Source organism: Vitis riparia, chromosome 18, assembly GCF_004353265.1.
Source record: "Vitis riparia cultivar Riparia Gloire de Montpellier isolate 1030 chromosome 18, EGFV_Vit.rip_1.0, whole genome shotgun sequence".
NCBI lineage: Eukaryota > Viridiplantae > Streptophyta > Magnoliopsida > Vitales > Vitaceae > Vitis > Vitis riparia.
Genome location: NC_048448.1, coordinates 24,134,110 through 24,156,776, shown reverse-complemented (window position 1 = coordinate 24,156,776; position 22,667 = coordinate 24,134,110). Strand labels below are relative to the sequence as shown.

The 22,667-nt window shown below is 38.1% G+C and overlaps 2 protein-coding genes across 9 annotated transcripts; one reads left to right on the top strand and one right to left on the bottom strand.

Annotated features, from left to right (window-relative positions):
• Positions 1–4,028: 4,028 nt before the first annotated feature.
• LOC117907014 (cellulose synthase A catalytic subunit 2 [UDP-forming]-like) lies at positions 4,029–12,330 on the top strand. Its single transcript, XM_034820337.1, has 14 exons — positions 4,029–4,565; positions 5,238–5,433; positions 5,556–5,785; positions 5,895–5,997; positions 6,115–6,301; positions 7,658–7,924; positions 8,018–8,363; positions 8,645–8,782; positions 8,916–9,041; positions 9,142–9,354; positions 9,459–9,732; positions 10,153–10,349; positions 10,464–10,814; positions 11,346–12,330. The coding sequence occupies exons 1-14, from the start codon at positions 4,485–4,487 to the stop codon at positions 11,925–11,927; spliced, it is 3,291 nt and encodes a 1,096-aa protein (XP_034676228.1). The 5' UTR covers positions 4,029–4,484; the 3' UTR covers positions 11,928–12,330.
• Positions 12,331–12,698: 368 nt separating this feature from the next.
• On the bottom strand, positions 12,699–22,190 carry LOC117907012. 8 transcript variants are annotated; one of them, XM_034820328.1, is made up of 14 exons: positions 22,106–22,190; positions 21,903–22,018; positions 18,871–21,202; positions 18,277–18,786; positions 18,091–18,150; positions 17,750–18,016; positions 17,459–17,566; positions 16,627–17,334; positions 16,434–16,496; positions 14,411–16,354; positions 14,098–14,214; positions 13,716–13,973; positions 13,362–13,601; positions 12,699–13,266 (listed from the first exon to the last, which is right to left on the bottom strand). In XM_034820328.1, exons 2-14 carry the CDS (start codon positions 22,014–22,016, stop codon positions 12,947–12,949), a joined length of 7,041 nt encoding a protein of 2,346 aa, XP_034676219.1. In that variant the 5' UTR covers positions 22,017–22,018; positions 22,106–22,190; the 3' UTR covers positions 12,699–12,946. The 8 variants fall into 8 exon arrangements, with proteins under 8 accessions (XP_034676219.1, XP_034676222.1, XP_034676221.1 ...); XM_034820331.1 differs by having other exon boundaries at positions 12,699–13,257; XM_034820330.1 differs by having other exon boundaries at positions 13,362–13,598.
• Positions 22,191–22,667: the final 477 nt, after the last annotated feature.

Sequence of the window (22,667 nt, the reverse complement as noted above, 5' to 3'; positions counted from 1 at the left end):
TTTCTCTCTCCCTCCCTACTTTCTCGAACTTTCATTCAAAAATCTCACCCACCACCCAACAAAAATTACTTTCATTTCTATAAAATCGTTTCTAATTAATGACGTCATCCGCATACGGACGCTTCTCCGCTTATGATGATTTACAGCTAGCGAAAGCGACCGACAATCCCAGTCGCTGAGCTGTCTGTGGACCTACTCTGGCACCACGTGGCCCACTTCTGCCAGACAATTTACAACAAAAACGCGTGCCAGATGTCTTCCAGTTGTAATAAAACCCTCTACGCTATCGACGTGGCATGCCATGCCACGTGGAAAAGTTGCTTTTCCAATATAATCCACCATCATTACACGTTTTCTGGGACACCCACTTTTTGCTAACGTGGCATGTTACACTACCCAGTGGAAGGCATGATTGCTACTCCAGCTGCGATCCCACGTGTCGTACTTCAGGGTTTTACTCACTTATTTTTAATTTGGTTGCTGAGTCTTGTTTACGAAGCCAAACCCTGGTGTTTGGGAAAAGATGCGGCAGATTTGGTAAAGCGAGTGCTAATTAAAAGATTGCTCCTGGGTACTTGAGAACCGTCCACTTTTGTAGAAGTGCAGCGGATGGAGGACACGTGTACAGTATTAGAATATACTCAATCATGGATCATTAGTTAATGATGGCAGCCGACCGTCCAATGCAAAAGGCAAGTTAAGATCATTGGTATTAGCAGTCAATCAACTGCTTCTTTGTATACTATTAACATCCAAGGATGCTCTTCACATGGCTTTCGTTCAACTAAATTTCATTTGTAAACAATTTAAAATTTTATTAAAACCCGCAAAATTAATTATAGTTTCGGATTTTGACTTAAATCGTAAATTAAGAATGAGTTTTCGATTTCTCAAAAGTCAGACAAAATGAAACCACAAAATAATTGGAGGTTATTCAATAGGTTAATTTGAGTTGGATTAAGATGGAAGAGTGATAAAAAAGAATGTTACCATAAATAGAATTACTTATAACTACAACATGAAGTTAGTACCAATAATGCCCAAAAATAATAAAGGTGAACTTCTACTTAAGTTATTGGGCATCATAGAGGCTAGAGGGAAAGGATTTTGGGGAAGGTGGAAGTGAAGGGAGAGTGACCCACAGAGGACCATGGCCTTGAAAAGGAGGGGGGCAATTGGAGAAGTAGAGGTTGAGTTGCATATAAGAGATCTGATACCCAATCCACCTTGCTGGCAGTTATTGATCTCCTTCTGCTTTTGCTTTTTCAACCCTTTTATTATTGATTTCACCTTTTCTTTTGGACCAAGTGTTCGCATAGAGAAAGGTGAAGGACAGTGATGAAAATGGGAGGGATTATAGTTGGGTATGTTACTCATCAAAACTAAAACTCGTATTTTCATCACTGTCTCACTCTCACCTCTTCTATAGGCGACAGCTTCCTACACTAATGACGATTTCTTCAACCTTGATATTTTGGGTTTTCTTTAAGACCGTTTTTTAAAACAGTTTTCAATCCTTTAAAAGGACAATATGAAAAATTTGTTTGATGATTAAAAATTATTTTTTATTTTTTATTCTTAAGAATAAAAAATATAATATTTTTAAATAACATCTTTTAATTATTTTTAAGGATATTTTAAAAAATAAATACATAAATATTTAAAATAATTAAAAATAAATTATTATACATAAAAATTATTTTTAAAATATTAAAAATAAGTTAAAAATATTTTAAAGTTATAAATACATTTTTATCTTATAAAACATTAGATAACAGTTTTTAAAAATTATTTTTAAAAACTTTTTTTTATAACTATTTTATAAAATAGTTATTAAAGAGAATCTTCACCTTGTTTGTAAAGGTTTACAAAAATAATTATCCCAAAAATAATTTTGAAATTTTTTTTTTGAAAACTTAGATTATTCCTAAACGGTTTTTGTATAATAATGATATTTTATTTTTTTATTTTTGGAAAAAAATGAGCTATAATTCTGTTTTAGATTTTCCCAATTTGAAAGAAATATGTGGTTGAAAAATCTACCTCTGAGAACAAAAATAAGTTTGATTTTTGTAAACAACTGTAATCCAATTTGAGGATTCTAATTGGGACAAAAATGGGAATATGTCCAATATCTCATTGGGTGAGAATTAAAAAACCCATGAATTGTTTTTTGCTAATTTACTTTAATGCATGTCATAAAAAACATTAAATTTAATGTTACCATCCCATCACACAATGATTCTATGGTTTCTATGAAGCAGCCATGCCCCAAAAAGTTACAATTTTACCAACCCCAGATGCCAATTAATTAGTGTCATTAAGATAATAGACATAAAGTCTCCAACCACTTCATCAGATTCAATGAGAGTCCATACCCAAAAGGCAGGTAGACCACAGACTACAATGTGATTGGTTTCAATCAAACTAGAGTATATAATTGGGCCTTCTGATAATGCCCATCCCTAGTTTGTTACCATCAGTGTACCCACTCCACGCCATCAGGTGGAGTCAGGACCACTGAAAACAACAATAAACCACCCCCCACCCCCCCAAACTCAACCATCGTTCCCATCCGATCAGTGGAAACCCATAGTATATAGATCAGATGGTGGATATGGACGGACTCGGTACAGTTATTAACCTCTGCAGGGGGCATGAAACAGTGCATTGATGTCACTGAGGCATGAGACCACACCATGGTACAGTTTATTCACCGACCATTGAATAGACACAGACCCTCCATTCAATACAAAATATTAATGGAAAAAAGGCCATCCAATTATCCAAAAACCACCCCACTTGCCACCGTCTCTTCACAGTAAAGCCTTTTTGGCCGTCTCCCACTGTTTCCTTGGAAAATACTATCTGTCTCGGTCTAAAGAACAACCCGAATGCACATCAGCTGCTCAATCCTTTTCGGACTTTGTAGAACAACCCAGTAAAGAAAATTGCATATTTTGTATGTAAGCTCTTTGAAAAGGTCAAGTAAAGAGAAGATAAGTGAAGGACTGGAATGTGCTGTGTTAGGTATAAAGTCAGTATAAAAGCTTTACTCTGAAGAGCCCACCGTTGCTGAAAATCAAGAGGTATTGCCAACGGTTACTTGGCCTTCTTGTATGGAAAAACCTTTACCATGATCTTTCATGCCCCTTGGATTTTTTTTTTTTTAATTTTAATTTTAATTTTAAGTTTTATCAAATATCCTTTTGACGTTACGTAAGATAGGTAAAATAATTAACAACGATGGTGCTACATGATGGGATGATTAAAATTTGTAGGATGATGGGGGGTGTGGTGGTCCAAGGGGGGGATGGGGAAGGGGAAGGGGCGTGAGCAGTGAGCACTCACACCCAAGACTTTCCTTGTCTTTTAATGCACGTAAAAGTGAAGGCGTTCCAAAAATGCAAAGAAAGAATCAATCACCGTCACTTTGTCTATTTCCTCTTCAATTTATCGCGATAAATCGCCCAGATATCGGGTTCGTCCACACGTGCCGCACGTGGAGCCTTTACAACTCATAAACTCCTCCCCGCTGTTTGTCACTTACCCCTCTTTTTCCTCCCATTGTAAAATCCTGTCCCTCTCTCTCTCTCTCTAAACCCTCCACCTTCTCTCTCTAAAAAGTAAAAACTCCACTCTCATTCTCTCTCTAGCTCTACTTTTTTTTTTTTTTGGGGGTTTTATTTTTAATTTTATTGCACAACAGGACACACAAAAGCCGTGAGGGAGATACATCACATCAACATCTAAGAAAAGGAAACACCTAATTTTTTATTTATTTTTTATTATTTATTATTTATTTTGTTTTAATGGAAATGAGTAAATAAATTAGGAAAAAAAGAAAAGAAAAAAGGGGGAGGCAAAAGGGATAGAATTACGAGAGTGCCCTAGTCGTCGCCCACCGTGTGCCACCGTAGCTCAGGTGGGCCACCACCACCCACCACCAGCAGAGGCACCACTGCCATCAAAATCTGAGCCCCACCCCAATGTTGATGATAAAGCCATGAATTAGGAGGGCGCTCTTGTGCAATACGCGTTGAAATTTCAACGCCCCAATAGATTCCTTTCTTTCTCTCTCTCTCTCTCTAACATCATCTGCAACCCCGTGTCACGGATCGGCTCTACCCACTTCTGAGTTCTGAGAGACCCACCCATCTGTTACGTTTACAAACATTGGGTTTTCTTTGAGGAAACAATCAAACAAAAACAGTGATACTTTTTTCTCATTTTGTTGTTTTCCCCACTCTTCTTTTTTATTGTTTGCATTTCCCTCTCTCTATCTAGGGTGTGAATTTGTTCATTGTGTGATGTGGGGTTGGGTTATTTTGTGAGAAAGTGAGCTGAAAGGGAGAGGCGGAGAGAAAAAAAAAAAAAGTCTGCTTCTTGCGCATGAGAGGGGTTGGGAGATTGATATCGTGAGGTGGGTCTTCTTGATTTCGAGCATTTGGGGTTGTATCTGGGTCTGATTCTTGAGGGCTTTCATGGATACCAAAGGAAGACTCGTGGCGGGTTCACACAACCGGAACGAGTTTGTTCTGATCAATGCTGATGAGATTGGACGAGTAAGTTCCTTCAAAATCTCTCCTTTTTTTAATTCTATTTTTTTTATTTCAACTCTTTGATCGACTCCATTTCTGGATTTTAAGAAAAATATCTAAAAATGTGTTTTCTCTATTTTTTCTTCCGACGTTCTTCTTGTCTATGAAACTTTTTGTCAGCCCCATTTCTTGATTTTGAAGACACCCATTTGTTCATTTTCTGTTACAGTGATTTTATTTTGTTCTCATAACATTTTTTTTTCCATTATTTTCTGTATTTAGCTTTTGTGGGTTCTGCCATTTCCTTCTTGGGTTAGTGACACTATCTTCCATTATTTTTTTTTCCCTCTGATCCAAGTTCCTGTTTTTAAAGGTGTGATTCTTGAATGGGATGGCTTTTACTTCCCTTTTCATTTTCATGACTCTTTTAGCTCTTTTGCTCATGCTTGTTCTGGAACTCTGTACTTTCACAAATCCATACCTTTCCCCTTATTTTCTATGTTTCATACAGGTCTGCACCAAAATTTTATACTTTATTTCTGCATATGTGTGTGTGTGTGTGTGTTTTTGTATGTGTGAATGAGTAGTTTAAAAATCATATGCTGCTTCAATATTCTATCTGGGGTTGTTGAACAAAAAATCCAGTTTTCATGACCTAATGCCGATTGACTTTGCTGTGGCATCTGTGACATACAGGTGACTTCCGTGAAAGAATTGAGTGGGCAGATTTGTCAGATTTGTGGGGATGAGATAGAGATTACTGTGGATGGGGAGCCATTCGTTGCCTGTAATGAATGTGCATTCCCTGTATGCAGACCCTGCTACGAGTATGAAAGAAGGGAGGGTAATCAAGCTTGCCCTCAATGCAAAACCAGATACAAACGCATCAAAGGTAAAAGGTTTCTATAATTTCTTGGTTGACTCTGTTTCTTTTCTTTTACTCTGTGTGTTTTTTCATCCCAAACTCTACTCTACTTGGTGATGATTCCACTAATAGCACACTTAAAACATCAGGTAGTCCCAGAGTTGAAGGGGATGAAGAGGAAGATGACATTGATGATTTGGAGAATGAGTTTGATTTCAGAAGCAATTACAGTAGGGATCCTCATCAGGTTGCAGAGGCTATGCTCTCTGCTCACCTGAACATCGGCAGCCATGCCTATACTTCAGGGGTTAGTACACCTTTGGATCTGGATTCTTCATCAGTCCCTTCAGGAATCCCTCTTCTGACCTATGGCCAAGATGTAAGTTGATTTAACACTCAGCATTTTTTATTCATCGTTCCATTACTATGTTCATATAATTAATGATTCCTGTTTTATGATAATGGTTGTTTGCTTGCTTTCAATGAAGGATGTCGGGATTTCCTCTGATAAGCATGCCCTTATCATTCCTCCATTCATGGGGCGTGGAAAACGAGTCCATCCTATGCCATTTCCTGATTCTTCTATGTCCTGTAAGTCCTGTTACTTCTCATTAGTTTTTATATGGTATTGAACCCTTTTCTCAATGTTATGTCTATTCACATTTTACTTCATCATGTTTATTGTGGCTTCTGGTTTTGTTGTTGCAGTGCCACCCAGACCAATGGATCCTAAGAAAGACCTGGCAGTATATGGGTATGGAAGTGTTGCGTGGAAGGACCGAATGGAAGAGTGGAAGAAAAAGCAGAATGATAAACTTCAGGTTGTTAAGCACCAAGGAGGAAATGATGGTGGAAACTTTGATGAAGATGAACTGGATGATCCTGATTTGCCCAAGTAGGTGCATTTTTTCAATCACTGCTTCACCATATTCTATTTGTTGCATCTTCTCCTGTAACTTTTTTCTTCGTAGCTTAGTATAATTTGGGATTTTAAAGTACTATTTCTTGAATTCTTTTCATGCATCAAACTGTTTTTTGGTAACTTAAGCTCTCAGGCTAACAGCATTGTTATTCACCTGTGAGTTTATTTTTTCTATTTTTGTTCTTTTCTTGGGTGAAAGAAATTGCCTCAAATAGAGCTTTGTCGGTGGCATTGTGTTAGGATTAAATGTAATACCAGAGTGCAAGTTATTGGAGCAATATGAAGCATCAACTTTTTAACCTTGACAAACTTGAAATGAGGTCATTTGCTAGATATTTTTTGTCATTTATCGAAACCATAAATTGGTCGTATTCGTTCATTAGGGGACCATGGCACATGCAATGCATGTGAACAAAGTAAACATGTGTTAATGAGAAATTCAACGCTACTACTATGAAGATCTAACGTGTCATGGATGTGAAAGCCCACTTTAGTATTACATGGTAAAAGCTTAAAAAGGAAAAAAGATAAAACTGCTTAGATGCTGTTCATTGAAAGTTGAAGGGACGTGAGCAGTGGAGCACCACCTTTATGGGCATGGCTCATAAGTTAAATATTTGGCGGAATTTGAATGAGAAATAGGTCGCTAGGGATCAACGTATAACAAAATTATTGGGTGATGAAATTTATGGTGTTAAACATTTGTTAACTAACATGTGATTGAACTTGGGGTTGCTACTTGCTAGTGAGCTGAATATATTAATTGTTGTTCATACATGTTGCAGGCATGAAAGTGGTTAACTTGAACTTGGAAGGGATGTAGGTGTGAGTCAATTAACAATCCATTTAGAAACCAATTATCATTAGAATTAGAAAAGCTAAATGCACATTGGAAACAGCCACATGCACATTTTTGTATGGAACTCCTGAAGCATAGATATTGGGAGATAGCTACATCTATAGTTTTGCAAATGCTTTCGTGTGTTTGCAACAAAAATGCACTACAAACATGTTTGTCTCCATGTTTCTTCAAAAAATGAATGTGGACACATTTGTCAGTGTGGTAAGCAGGTATCAGAACTGTTTGTCAAGTTGATGAATGTCTGACATGCCCATTGCTGACAGTTAGAAGTCTTCACCTATTGGGAACAGTAACAATATCTTATGAAATAAAATTTCCTTGTGTTAGTCTGAGTAGAGGTATAGGAAGCATTATCTCAATTTAATTAAGAACTGAACATCACATTCCTCTTTCCATTATTTGTGTTTTCCCCATTTCTCTTATTTGAATATGAAGGACTTATTATTTATTTTTGTTTTTTTATGTAGGATGGATGAAGGCAGGCAACCTCTATCTAGAAAAATACCAATTCCTTCAAGCAAGATAAATCCATACAGAATCATAATTATACTCCGGCTTGTGATTCTTGGCTTCTTCTTTCATTATAGAATCCTCCACCCGGTTAATGATGCATATGCATTATGGTTAACATCAGTTATTTGTGAAATATGGTTTGCTGTATCATGGATACTGGATCAGTTCCCAAAGTGGTACCCAATTGAGCGGGAAACATACCTTGATAGGCTATCACTGAGGTATTTGGGGTGCTCTCTCTCCCTTTCTCTTTCTTGTTTGGTTGTATGCATGGTACTCTTTTCTTAGCTATGCGTCTTAAACCTTGTTCTCAGGTATGAAAAAGAAGGGAAGCCATCTGAATTAGCTGATATAGACATATTCGTTAGTACAGTCGATCCCATGAAAGAACCTCCACTTATCACAGCAAACACAGTTCTGTCTATCCTTGCGGTGGATTATCCAGTCGAGAAAGTTGCATGCTATGTCTCAGATGATGGTGCTGCCATGCTCACTTTTGAAGCCCTTTCTGAGACATCTGAGTTTGCTAGGAGGTGGGTCCCATTCTGTAAGAAGTTCAGCATTGAGCCTAGGGCCCCTGAATGGTACTTTGCTCAGAAGGTTGACTATCTGAAAGACAAAGTGCATCCGGAGTTTGTTAGGGAACGTCGTGCAATGAAGGTTAACACCTCGTATCTTTATCTGTTCATATTTTGGTCCAATGAATGTGCATTCTATATAAGCTGCATGTGTGTTAAACAAAATGCCATCTTAAACTATATAGAGTGGCATTAAATATGCATCATTAAAATGGCTTGTGGAGGACAAGTTTTAGAATTTAGTGATAAAAGATGTCCTGTTGTGATGATTTTTTATCTTCGACAAAGTATTGCCATGATAACCATTGCTGAGAGCAATAAGTTGATTTCAAAACAATAATATTTGGTTCCTGATTGGTGCAGAGGGAGTATGAAGAGTTCAAAATTCGGATAAATGCATTGGTTTCTATGGCCCAGAAGGTTCCTGAGGAAGGTTGGACAATGCAGGATGGGACTCCATGGCCTGGGAACAATGTCAGGGACCATCCTGGAATGATCCAGGTGAGGGGGTGATTTCTTTCTTCGAGTGCATTCATGGATTTTTGTGCCTGAGCAGCATGCATCTTGCTGGACCTTCTACATATTGAGATTTGAGACATTAAAAGATTTTTTTCTCTATTTTTGCCTTGCACAGGTTTTTCTTGGTCATAATGGTGTTCGTGATGTTGAAGGAAATGAGTTGCCTCGTCTAGTTTATGTGTCTCGTGAGAAGAGACCGGGATTTGATCACCACAAAAAAGCTGGGGCAATGAATGCTTTGGTAGAGCTCTCTCTCTCTCTCTCATTCTTTTTCTTTGGGGTCCCATTTTTTGTTTTCCCATTTCCTGATTGGTGGCTATTGTTTTGACTGTTTATTCAAGATGCGAGTCTCAGCAATCATCTCTAATGCTCCTTACCTACTGAACGTGGACTGTGATCACTATATAAACAACAGTAAGGCCCTTCGCGAAGCCATGTGCTTCATGATGGACCCCACATCAGGAAAGAAAATCTGTTATGTACAGTTTCCTCAAAGGTTTGATGGGATTGATCGCAATGATAGATACTCAAATCGCAACGTTGTATTCTTTGATGTACGTAAGGCACTCCAGTGTGAATTTGATACAATGATGCACAGATGTGAATTTGTAAAATTTTGATTGAGGAAAGCTAATTTTTTGTTTTCAATTAAAAACAGATCAATATGAAAGGTTTGGATGGGATCCAGGGACCAATTTATGTTGGAACTGGTTGTGTCTTCAGACGGCAGGCACTCTATGGATATGATGCCCCTGTCAATAAGAAACCCCCAGGAAAGACGTGTAATTGTTGGCCAAAATGGTGCTGCTTGTGTTGTGGATCAAGGAAGAAAAACAAGAAAGTGAAGTCAACTGACAAAAAGAAGAAGATGAAAAACAGGGAAGCTTCAAAGCAAATTCATGCACTCGAAAATATTGAAGAGGGAATTGAAGGTAAGGGTGGCTTTGACAGAAATATGGGTCTTATTCTAATATATGCAATTGTTATTTACTTTTGCAAGTAGTCTAGATATTTCAAGTAATTCTTTATAATATGAAAAATTCCCAATTTTTAATCATTAACCACAATCATATTGTCTTATTATCTGCATTTTTTTTTTTGCTGTATTCTAGATATTTCAAGTGATTTTTAAATGACCTGCAAAATTCCTAATTTATCTTAATTAATTGGCAAAATGTTGTGTATAACTTTCCCCATGTGAAGTTGATTTTTTGAATTTTCTATTATTGTTTTTTTAGTTAATTCAATGTGTGTCCAAGGTAGTAATTATTGGGGGGTCACTGGTTTTCTTTCTTCAGGTCTACTGCTTTTAAAGCCAAAGTAGTAATATTACTGTGGAATTTATATTGCAGGAATAGATAATGACAGATCATTGCTCATGCCCCAAGTGAAATTTGAGAAAAAATTTGGACAGTCTCCAGTTTTTATAGCTTCCACGCTTTTAGAAGAAGGTGGTGTTCCAAAAGGAGCAACCACTGCTTCACTTTTGAAAGAAGCCATCCATGTCATTAGCTGTGGTTATGAAGATAAAACAGAATGGGGGAAAGAGGTAAGAAGCATCTGTCTAAAATTTAAAAGCTTCTAGCTTTTCCAGTCCCTTCCAAACAAGGTGTAAACTTTTTTTCATCCGTATCTAAATTCCAAATTTTGAATTATGAATCAGGTTGGGTGGATATATGGCTCTGTTACAGAGGATATATTAACAGGATTCAAGATGCAATGCCATGGTTGGCGATCAGTGTACTGCATACCCAAGAGGCCGGCATTTAAGGGGTCAGCTCCCATTAACCTGTCAGATCGTTTACACCAGGTTCTACGTTGGGCACTTGGATCTGTTGAGATTTTCTTCAGTAGGTATTGCCCTATATGGTATGGCTATGGAGGTGGTTTGAAATGGTTGGAGCGCTTCTCTTATATCAACTCAGTTGTTTATCCGTGGACATCCATTCCCTTGATTGCCTACTGTACCTTGCCAGCTTTCTGTCTCCTCACTGGGAAGTTCATTGTCCCCGAGGTAACCTCTAGCTCTATTTCATTCTTAAATATCAATCTCTGTAATGTCCATTTTGAGATCTTCTTTTCTTTTCCTTGGAAGAACCACAAGATTATATAGTTGTAGGTTCATGATAGAATACCTGTAACCACAAGCATCAAAACATTTCTACTAATATTCAGGCAAGGTTTTCCATTGGAGAATGGAACTTTTGACATCTTGTGTCAAGTTCAATCTCCAGGTTGCTTTTCTAGTTTTCATTAGCCTTGAAATTTCCTTTTCTCCTTGAAATTTAAGAAGTTTCACTTGATCATACTAGTCTTCAGTTGATATCCATGAAAACAAACTTTGTTTCCTATCTACTAGATATTTGTTGAAGTCAACATCATGGTGTTTTCATTTAAGATGGTAGCTGGATTCTATAGCTTTTCATAAACCTGAATATTCATTCATCTCCATAGGCCAAAACAAGGATCCTGTGCTTAGCATAGTTTTCATTAGTTGTGGGTTGTGATGGTTTCAGCTAATCCTAATTTTTTGCATGATGTGCAGATTAGCAACTATGCCAGTATTATTTTCATGGCCCTCTTCATATCTATAGCTGCAACTGGTGTCCTTGAGATGCAGTGGGGACGGGTTGCCATAGATGACTGGTGGAGAAATGAGCAGTTCTGGGTGATTGGTGGTGCTTCATCACATCTGTTTGCTCTCTTCCAAGGTCTGCTTAAGGTTTTGGCAGGTGTTAACACAAACTTCACTGTTACATCCAAAGGAGGAGATGATGGAGACTTTTCAGAGCTCTACCTTTTTAAGTGGACATCTTTGTTGATCCCTCCCCTGACGTTACTGATCCTGAATATAATTGGAGTCATGGTTGGGATTTCAGATGCCATCAATAACGGTTATGAAGAATGGGGCCCTCTATTTGGTAAGCTGTTCTTTGCCTTATGGGTCATTGTTCACCTGTACCCCTTCCTCAAGGGGTTAATGGGGAAACAAGATAGGCTTCCCACCATTATTGTTGTGTGGTCAATTCTTCTAGCCTCAATCTTCTCACTTCTATGGGTCAGAGTCAACCCATTTGTATCAAAAGGTGGTATTGTATTAGAAGTCTGTGGATTGGATTGTGACTAGGATTACATGAAATTTAAATTTTAGATGGTTTGAACTATATTTAGAAAGGCTGTCTGGGAATTGCAGAAGAGGGATGTGTTTTTGATCGAAGACGAAGCTATCTCTCAACACTCGCATGGTTGTGAATGAGAATCATCAGATGAGTTGAGATGTGAAGGAAATGGAGGTGGGGGGGCCGGGGGGTTGTGTAGATAAAAAGGACTGAGATATGACTTGGTTATTTGTCTTGCAGAATTTCCATTCATTCTTTTTTTCTTTTTTTATACACGTTGGTTTTGTGGTTGGATGGGGTTGGATCATTCTGTAATCCCAAAAGGAATATACGTTAGATTTAATCATAAATGTATCCCCTTCTCAATAAGGGACTTCTTCATATATATGGGCTCCTTCAAATGATTTTTCTCCTCTTTTGGTACTTGGGTTTTGATGATTTCGAATTTGTTCTTATATGGTATGATGAAGGAAAATTTTCTGTTGTGAGAAAGCAGGGGGAAATGATCTTCTATAGCCATTTGCATCATTTCCATGGTTAGAGAAGAAAATTTGAAGGATATTCTCCTGCAGAATGAGAGCCTAATGTGATAAATGTCCTTGAATTTTTCTCGAGGGACTCTTCAGCTTACAATTACATACTGAAGATCTCATTCTTCCCAGTCTTATGCTCAGACTATTATGATCAATCCGATGAAATTAATAGCACATGTAAACTTAAACTCTTATCTCAATGCTCTGTCAAGCAATAAACCAGCTCTTCCAATGTAGTGCTTCTCATGGATAAAGAAGGTAGATTTTCTCTGATAATGTCTGTCAAACTGCAAATCAAGCAGAAGTGACAGTGATTCTGGAGTTTCATTTGCTACAAATACAATAAAGGAGACACAACAAAGTACTCATTTAACAATAACCCACTAGTGGGGTTTTCATCCACAAATGTTTGCATGAGGTATGCTCAGGGTCGTCAACTGAGGGGCCACTCTTTTGGGGCCCCATATTTACAATATCCAATCCTTGAAAAAAGGTCAGCGAGCAGTGCTGTTCCGCTCTCTAGTTTTTTGAAGGTCCTCCAAGGCTTTCCTCCTTGTCCCTGATTTCATTGCTGAGAAATTACCCATCTGCTCCATCTTGATGCTTGGGCTGTTCTCTTTCATATCGAATGCCTTGAAGAACTTGTTGGGAGTTCTCTGGGTCATGCTGCTTTTCAAGTTATTTTTCATTTTCATAGAAGAATTGAATTGCTGAGATGATAAATGGTTGATTTCTTCCACTTCTACATCTAAACTTTTCTTCTGAACTGTTTCCAACTTCAGATTCTCAGTGCGGACATCTTTGGCTGCAAAGGCTGAGAAATAATTAGAGAAAGTCTAAAGAATTATTCCCCATAAATATATATAGATAACCTTTTCTGAGAACAGCCAATTAAATAATGATCTATACCTTTATACAGAACTGAATCAGTGACTGCAGGGAATTGATCTATAATCCTTAAACTCGTTCCAGAAACTGCTTCCATACTGAAATGATTATGAGAAAATAAATCTATTTCCCAGTCAGTGAACTCATAGGATGCTGTCTCCGATGAGGCAAGACTGGAATTCACACCAATCTGATGGGTCAGAGAGGAATCATCAGTGGTATCTTCTAATCTTGTCAAGTGCTTCCTTGAAGCAACTTCTGCTGTAAAATCATTAGTAATGAAAAACTACGAATAACATTCTATCAAGGAGAAAATGATTATCTAAGAATTTGAAACAGCTGAAACTTTTTAAGACTAGTGGATTAAGCACTTACCATGATCAACAGAATCATTGACTGGTGAAACAACAGAGCAACAGTCCACCTTTTCAGCTTCCAATAAAGAAACCTCGACAAACTTTTCAAATTTTGGAGGCTCCTTAGAATCACCAGAAGAGACCATCTCATCATCAAACTTATGTGATGAACCACGTACTTCCTCAGCCTTCCCAGCACTGCTCTCATCTGCTATGCCTCTCTCCTTTGTAATATTAATATCTTCTGAGGATTTACCCACAAAGTTAAGAGTATCACCTAAGAAATTATGAAAGTAACTAGGTGTTATATCATATTTGTTTGTGAATGGACCAATAGATGTTAGATAGAAATACATTCTTGTAACTGTGTTATGTAGTTTACAAGCTAAGTTTCTAAATACCTTTATCCTCATAAAAATCAACCGGTGCATGAGAGCAAACTGCAGCCTCATTGGTATCATTGATTTCTGTATTGCTACTGCTTCCTGCACATTTTACATGAGATTCATATTCACCTGCTGCATTTGGTCTCAAATAGATTAATTCCCCACCGCCTAACTGGTAGAATGATTTATTAAACTTACAGAGCTTCTACATATTGAATGTCTGGTAATTTGCAGATAAAGATTTTGAGGCTTTCAGAGATAGTTGATGAAGATTATCATTTTGACTATATATATAAGCATATCAAAAAGAAAGGGTGAAGATGCTCACCTTGACATGATGAAACATTCAGCAGTGAGACACTGGCACTAATTGAATCCCCTTCAGGCTTGGAAGAAGATATATTACCATCATCAACTTTACATGGCAAAGTCTGTGCTTTCTGAACCCACATATTGTCACCATTCCTATCATCAGAACCAATTTCACAAACCATGCCATCTTCAACAACTAGGTCTGCTGCACCTCCAATGTCTCTGCAGTTAAGATCTATCTGAACATCACGACCATTGTGTTTCACATCTGCAGACTCCTCTTCCAAGAGATCATCACAATTCCCAGCAGTTACTTTAGGTGAATTGCTAACATCTTCTTCCTTCATGGAATCAAAATTGACATCCTCAAAGTGACTATTCTCTTTCATGGTTCCATTCACAGCTTCACCATCTGTGGAAGTGAGTTCATGTGGAACAATTAGAGAACTCTTGTCAGTCTCTGGGAGAACCTCTTCTCTAGAATCATCAAGCTCACCAAACTTCACTTCATCCCCTTTCCAAATCATCTCTACACCCCCATCTGATTTTGTATCCAGATTTTCATCAGCTTCATGTACAGCTTGACTCACGTCTGAAGCTGCAGAATTTGGAAATTCAACTCCATGATCTGAAACCTCCTGACCAAGCCCCTCTGAACCAAACGGGGTAAAAGCCTCTCCATTTTCTGCCTCCAGCATAACCGATTCTGCAATGGTTTTATGCGTTTTCGTTGCTGCAATTCTACTGTTGTTGCTCAAAAGATCCAATGAAAGACAATGATCACTATCATGCATGTGTGCAACTTCCTCGTACTCTATCTGATCATCAAAATCTTTTAGACTGATCAGTGGTGAAGCACCAACATCTGTGTGCTTTGTATCAGAACAATTACCTTCAAAATTGAATTTGCATTCCAAGATTCTTGAATGTTCTCTTTCATCTATAGTTTCTCTATCTGCAGAGCTACATTGGTCTGAATTGATGAAGATGCTTTTATCCTTTGCATCATGAATATCAAGATCAATAGACTTCAATTCATCACGTTGCAGTGAGATTTCATTCTTTACCCCCACAACATCCTTCATTTCATTACAGTCAAAATCTGCTTCCATAGGGAGCAAAATCGTTTTTTCACTGGTAACTTCATCTAAAATCTCTTCTGGAACTTCATCATTTTCATGTACAGTCTCAACCAAAGTAACCTGAGCACTGTCATTAATCTTTATAAATTCAACTCCTTGATCTAAGACCTCCCTATCAAGCTTTGTTTGAGTAATTGGTGCTGAAATCTCTCCATTTTCTTCCTCCAGCATAGTGATTTCCTCAATGCCTTCCAAAGTGCTTTTCTTAATTCCAGCTGTTGTCTTCTCCAGTGCTTCACTTTCTTTACAAATGATCTCATCCAAACTTGCATCAAAGATGATATTTGCCTGTGCAGTCACCTCCTGGCTGTCACCAAGCTCAGTTCCTGGCTCAAACTCAGAAATTTTCTCCCCAGGAACAAGAGTGACATACCCAACACTAGAAAACCCTGCAATGGCTTCATCAGACATCTTGTTATCTTTACAATTTCTCTCTGCCGAACTTGCATCAACATTGTAATTCATTTGTTCAACCACCACATGGTGATCATCATGAACATTACCAACCTCAATTTCAGGCAAAACCTCTGCACTTTCTTTCTTTGTGACAAGATTGCTACTAGTCACACACATGTGTTCTTCAATGCCTTTGCCATCAATCCCATCAAGAGTTACTACACTATGTTTGCTAAAAGGCTCATCTACAACAGTATTAGCATTACAGTTCATCTCTGAATCCTCCTCTTCATGACCATACAGCTTCTCTAAAAACAACGGTGGACTACTCATTGCAAGTGCCTCCAGAGTGAAACTTTTAACCCCACTAGTTTGTTGGCTCAAAACCTCATTGACACAGAATGTTTCAAGTTGATTCCCTTCTGCACATTGAAACATAGAATATTTTAAACCTTGGCCTGGTCATTCAATCCTGAAAAGACACTGGAGAATGGAACAAACCTTGTTTTTGGACGTGAGGACTCTGTGTGCTCAAAGACATTTCTTTGTGGACGTTACCAGAGGCTGAGAATAAAAATGTGAATGTTACATGAGAAAGTACTTAAAAAAAAACATGATGAGAAAGGATTTCCAGAGAGTAAAATGAAAAATAAAATAAAAACCAAAAAATGGAAGGCATTAGCTTGTTCCAAACCTTGGTGCTCGAGGGCATAGACATGTGAGAGAGGAAGATCAAATCCACTTCCACCAGAACATTGAGTAATTTCGGCAAAATAGATTTCTTTCTCCATATCTCCAGCAGTGCTTCCAGGTGTTACATGGGATTCTGCATTAAATTCAAGTAGCTTATCAGCCTCTTCAAAATCTCTGGTTTCAGCAATAACTCTCTCTTCTAAGATAGCTGGAGTGATTCCTTCAAAAGATGGTTCATCCACATTTGTCCCTTCAACCTCCCCAGAAGCATTTCCAGTTTTATCCATAATTGAGTCACCTGGAGGCATTCCTTCACCAACTGAAAGTTCAACCACATTTGTACCTCTGCCCTCTCCTGAAGCATTTCTGGAGTAAACATGTGAGCCTCCACTTTCATTGTCAACTGTAGCATGATCATCTTTAGAGAACTTGTTTGGAAAGGGATAGGCACAGCCATCCAGTCCTGTAAATTCCACTTCCAAGTTCCCTTTGGAAGCCTCATTATAAATATCTTCATTAACATCTAGTGATTGATTGCCCATATTAGATATTCCCTCATGATCACTTTCCCCTACTCCTGCATCTTCTTGATACTTCTCATGATGGAACCTTCCAGATCCCAAATTATTACTGGAAGTTTTGCCTGCAGATATTGTTGTGCTCGCCATTTCAGTTACATGCGTAGACTCTTCATCTTGCTCCATAGGATCTGTATTGTCAACCAGTATGCCAAACAGAATTTTAAGTTGATCTTTGGCACATCAAATAGAAAAGAGTTAATTAAATAATTGCTGAAGGGTAGCCTATGCTGAGCAAGTAACTATGGAACTAACCTTGGTCCTCTTCACCTTTGTCTTTCAAGTGAGTGTGCTCACAAGATGGCAAACTTCTTTCAACAATACCAGAAGCTGTTCCAAATAGAAAATCCAAGTGGGAAACATCTGAAACCAAGAACAAGAATGGTATTAGGCTTTTCTTACAATTTACGGTTACTAAAGCGATAACAGTGAGCATGAGGGTGTCCCATGGCCTGTCATTGAAGAGCAATAACATAGGAATAGTTCAATCACTCTTTGCTGAGGTAATTGGACAGATTCCTTCTCTATGGGAAAGTATATGTTTACCTGTCTCTTTTATTTCCTTAGAAACGCTTGTGATTCCCTTTGACATTACACTTTCCTTCTTCTCGGAAATTTGACCATCTAACTCGTCTAAAACAGGATGCTCTCTTCGCTCCCTGGCATCACTAACAGACAATTCACCTCCGCACATTGTTCCATCCATGATAACATTCCCATAACTATAAGATTTTTCTCCTTCACCATGATTTGGATTGCTTCTTCCAAGCACAGGGGACTGTGCAGCAAGTTGAGCATTGAGTTGATACCCTTCTGCATGTTTAATAAAAGAAAATTAGCAAGAAAACTCACTGGAGATTGCAGTGCCCTGTATAAATGGAACTAACCTTCTTGAGAACCATCATCTGCTGAGACAGTGTGCAAACAAGAACCAACCACTTTGTCATCTATAACAGCAGATGCAATAAAGAAGAAAATGGCCAAATGAATTTCTTGAATTATGTATAACTTTAACATCATCAGACCATTTGATGGCTAATGATTGACAAAGAAAGGATACAGTACACACTTACTTTGACATTCTGGTGTGATAACAATCTTTAGAGGAGTCTCCTCTGTAGACCATTGACCACTTGAGGCAAGCTGGATTTCTGTAACCTTTTCTGCAACAATTTCTGCCACAGGGGAAGCTACAGCATTTTCTGGAAATTCAACAGCAGCCTCAGGATCTTCAGCATCATCAATATCTCTCCTCCCTGATATATTTGGAGTGGCCCGTTCTCCATTGGAGGGGTTAAGCAAAGCAATATCTCCAGATTCCTCACTGAAAGTTTCGAAGTTCCTTTTTGAGCTGCCACTTTCATTAGATTCAGTTACATTCTCCTCTAACTCATGCATGACTGGTTCAGCACAACCATTCATCTCTTCTAGTCCTAACTTCTGCTCCTTTTCAACTGAAGTTTTGTCATCTTCAGCTGCAAGATCAACAAAAATATTGCTTGCTGGATCTATATGCTTGCCTGCAGATAGCTCTTCTTCAGTTTCCAGTTCTCTCTGCAACTTCACATGATTAGCAGATGATCCTGAAAATTGTTGATCACTGAGTAATCAATTATATGAAAAAAATACTAAACCGATTATGGTCCCAAAAGCCAACAGAAACTTACCAGTGTAATCTGATTGCTGGACAGATGAGAAGTCAAAGACTGGAGAGACGAGTTCCTTGCTAACTTTACTTGAATATTGATTTCCTTGTGGTTCAACTGAATTATCATAATCAAGATCACTTCTCATGTTGTGGAACTGAGATTCTTTATCAACCTTGTTACCTTCATTAACTTTATCTTGAACCAAATTTTCCTTATCATTTTCCATTGAAATATCCTCTTCTACAGAAACTGCAGATTGAGATGGAATGTCCTCCAAGTTCACTGTTGTGAGATACTCAACAATATCCTCCTCTATGGCAGCTGCAGATTGGGATGGAATATCCTTGAAATTCACTGTCGTGCGATCCTCAACTTCCTCTAAGTCAGAAATTACAGGGCAAACCTCCACCGACCCATGTTGCTGCTTCTTTGCACTAGATATCTTCCTGGAGCTCTTCCTCTTCTTTCTAGTATCTTTATCTTTAGGAGTTCCTTCTTGGCGGATCAAAACTGAACTTTTGCTTCCTGCAGCTTCTGGCTCTGACAATTCAACATCTATGCCTGGTGTTTCTTCAATATCCAACATGCTCTCAGTTAATGGAGCTTCCCCTTTAGAGCTTGGAAATTTTGATCTCCTCCGCTGCTTCTTCTTTCCCTTAACTTCACCAGCTACTCTAGCAGGTCCAACTATATTACATTTGGAAGCATTATATTTAGATTGTCTTGGAAGTTCTTCAATTAGAGGCTCCTTCTCAATCACAGAAGTTTCTTCTTCGAGAATTGGCTGCAGACTTCTCTTCTGTGGCTTATTCTTTCCAATGGCATTAGGAATGCCATCCATTCCTGTGGATGCAGATATTGAATCATGCCTAGAAGCATTCCGCTTGGACCTTCTCAAAGGTGCTTCAGTTACAGAAGCTTCTTTTTCTGGAGTTGATTCTCTCAAGCACTTTGACTGCTCATTCCTTCCAACAGTTTCGTCAGTCACCAAATTTCCATCAGCAGCAGGGGCACTAGACTTAAATGTTGAAGTGTTGCGTCTGGATCTCCTCAGACGGCCATTGTGTAGAGAAACCTTCTCATTTTCTTTCAAAATTTCAGCAGTTGGCTCAGGTTTAGAGGCTTCTTTTTCTGTAATTGGTTCTCCCAAGTGCTTCAATAACTGATTCCTTCCAACAGCTTCATGAGTTACCAACCCTCCATCAGGAGAAACAGTAGACTTAAATGCTAAAGTGTTGCGTCTGGACCTCCTTAGAGGGCCATTAGGTAGAGAAACCTTTTCCTTCTCTTTCATACTCACTTCAGTCTCAGAGGCTCCTCCTTCCAATCTTGTGCCCTTCCATTGTTTTCTGGTCTCTGTTCTCACAGATGGATCTGATTGAGAAATTGCAGATTTCTGCCTCGAAGTGTTTCTACCTAAAAATTTAGCAGGCTCTTCGAGTTGAAGAACAGCTTCAGAGTCTTTTGAAACCTGGACTTCAGATTCATCTCCAGTCTCATTTTCACCTTCAACAGCAGATGCTTCTCGCCCCACCAACTGGGCCCGGAACCTTGTGATCCTTCCAACCATTTTCCTTTTCCCCAATTCCCCACCAAACAGTTCACACTCGCCATCTTCTATTGCCTTCCGTTTAGATTGCCTAAAGACCTTTCCAGTTTCAATTTTTTCACCTTCTCCTGCACTAATAATGTCTTCAGAAATTTCATCTGTGGTAAGAACCTCATTACCATCTTTCGGATTCCTCTTCTTTGATCTTGTCTGCACTGGATTCTTCTTTGGAATGATAGAATCTTCATTCCCTAGTTCACTGGCATTTTCAACTACCACCTCCCTACTCCTCAATTGCCTTCTTATCAGTCTTCCATTTTCTTTACCACGTGCATTGGCATCCATTTCTAATACTGGGGATAACTTAGCACTTTTATCAACAATTTCTGAAACTGTACTTTTGATCTTTGTGCCTTTTTTCGCCCCCTTTTCCTTAACAAGAGGTGATGAAGCCTTCACTGCATGCCCCTCTATGACTTTTTGTCCTTGGTGCCTCGTGATTCTGTTCAGAGTACCTCTAGTTTCCTCACAGGACTCACTATTTCCAGCATTTGCACCAACAGGACTCACTTTCTCTTTAGCCAGTCTCACCCTAGACCTCCTTGCTGCCCTTGCCGCCCTTGTTCTTGCTGGGGTGTTTTCCCTGTCTATCTCAGAATCCTCAAATTCAAACGTCTCATTTTCAGGACTAAACCTAACTCTCTTGGGATCGCAGGTGACAGCATTAGAATCAGTTAGGCTATCTATCCCATCCAGATTCTTCAAGCAAGACCGACCTTGCGTCACTGGTTTTTCCTTTTCCTGCAACAAAGAATTACAGAAAAAAATCATGCATCTATTTCCCAATTAAAGTTCAACCTCAGTTAGGTTGCCAGGGAGACCAAGTAAATTAAGATAACAAAACAAACTTCTAACTCTCATATTGCCTTTTATCTTAGCTTGCATATAATTGAATTTCACCCATTTCAGTGAATTATTTCCCAGGTTCCACTCGATGAGAAGCAAAAGTACAAAAAAATTTAGTCCCTTTTCTTTCCCTGAACTTAATCCTTGTTATTTCAGTTTCCATATAGTTTTTCTGGACTCATTTCAGTGAAAACTCTTGTTTCCCAAACCTCAAACAATGGAAAAGCTGAATTACCTAAATATTGTACTTCATATTTTTTCCTGAATTTTCTCACAACCAAAAAGGGACATATTCCTTATTTCAGTTCCATACACTTGAATTTGGACTCATTATAGTAAAGATTTTCATTGCTTTATTCCAAAACAATAAAAAAATTTAATCACTAAATTTTTTGGTTCCTTGTCTTTTCCTAAATTATAAGTTCTATTCCACATATAGTTGTATCGGACACATTTCATTGAAGATTCTTATTTAGTGACACGGAAAACAGTTGAGAAAAAACAAAATTACAAAATTCTAATTTCTTGTGTTTTCCTGAACATTCTCAGAAAAAAAGAAAAATCAAAGGAAACAAGGTTAAGGTAAACTCCAAACCTTAAAAAACAAGGAGAGCCTATCAGCCATCTCAAGATTCGTCGAATTCGCTGGAACACCATGCTGCTTGCACAGCGCTTGTAGTTGTTTCCTCTTCATACCGCGAAAATCCATCTCTGCGGAGAACAAAAATGATAGAAAATACAATAAAAAATGAAAAAAAGAAAAGAAAAAAAGAAACGGATCTATGCAAATGGAAATACCTCATACTGGTAGAAATCGCAGGCGATGAAACTGTAGAGAGAGAAGAGCTTTTGGTATCGGTGTTCACTGTGCTTTGGCTTAGAACCGTTTGAAATTTTTGAATTTGAAATGAATGGCTTCCCGCTCTTTAACGGATCTGGACATGTGGAGTGACGCGCATGCACGTGCTCCTTTTGGGGGTGTTTCGGTAATTTTCAGAATGAGAACCTTAGAGTGGTCGCCACGTGGATGACCCGCTTGAGGTTTAAGTTGTGTGGTCCTGACGGGTTCCAAAGAAAAATGTTTTGAAAAACACGATTCCCAATAAAGGAAAGTGATATCCTCAAATTCATTTCATTCTCTTTTGCTTAAATTAAATTTCTTAAATATTAAAATATTACTTTATTAAAAAATAATTAGAATAAATTTCTTTATTTATAATTAGAAACTTTGACACAAAAAATTATAAATTTACCTTATATTTTTAAAATCACTTGCAAAATTTTTAAAATTTAAATACCTTAATTTTTAAAAATTATTACATGTCCGATAAAAATATCTAAAATTTCTTATATCTTATAT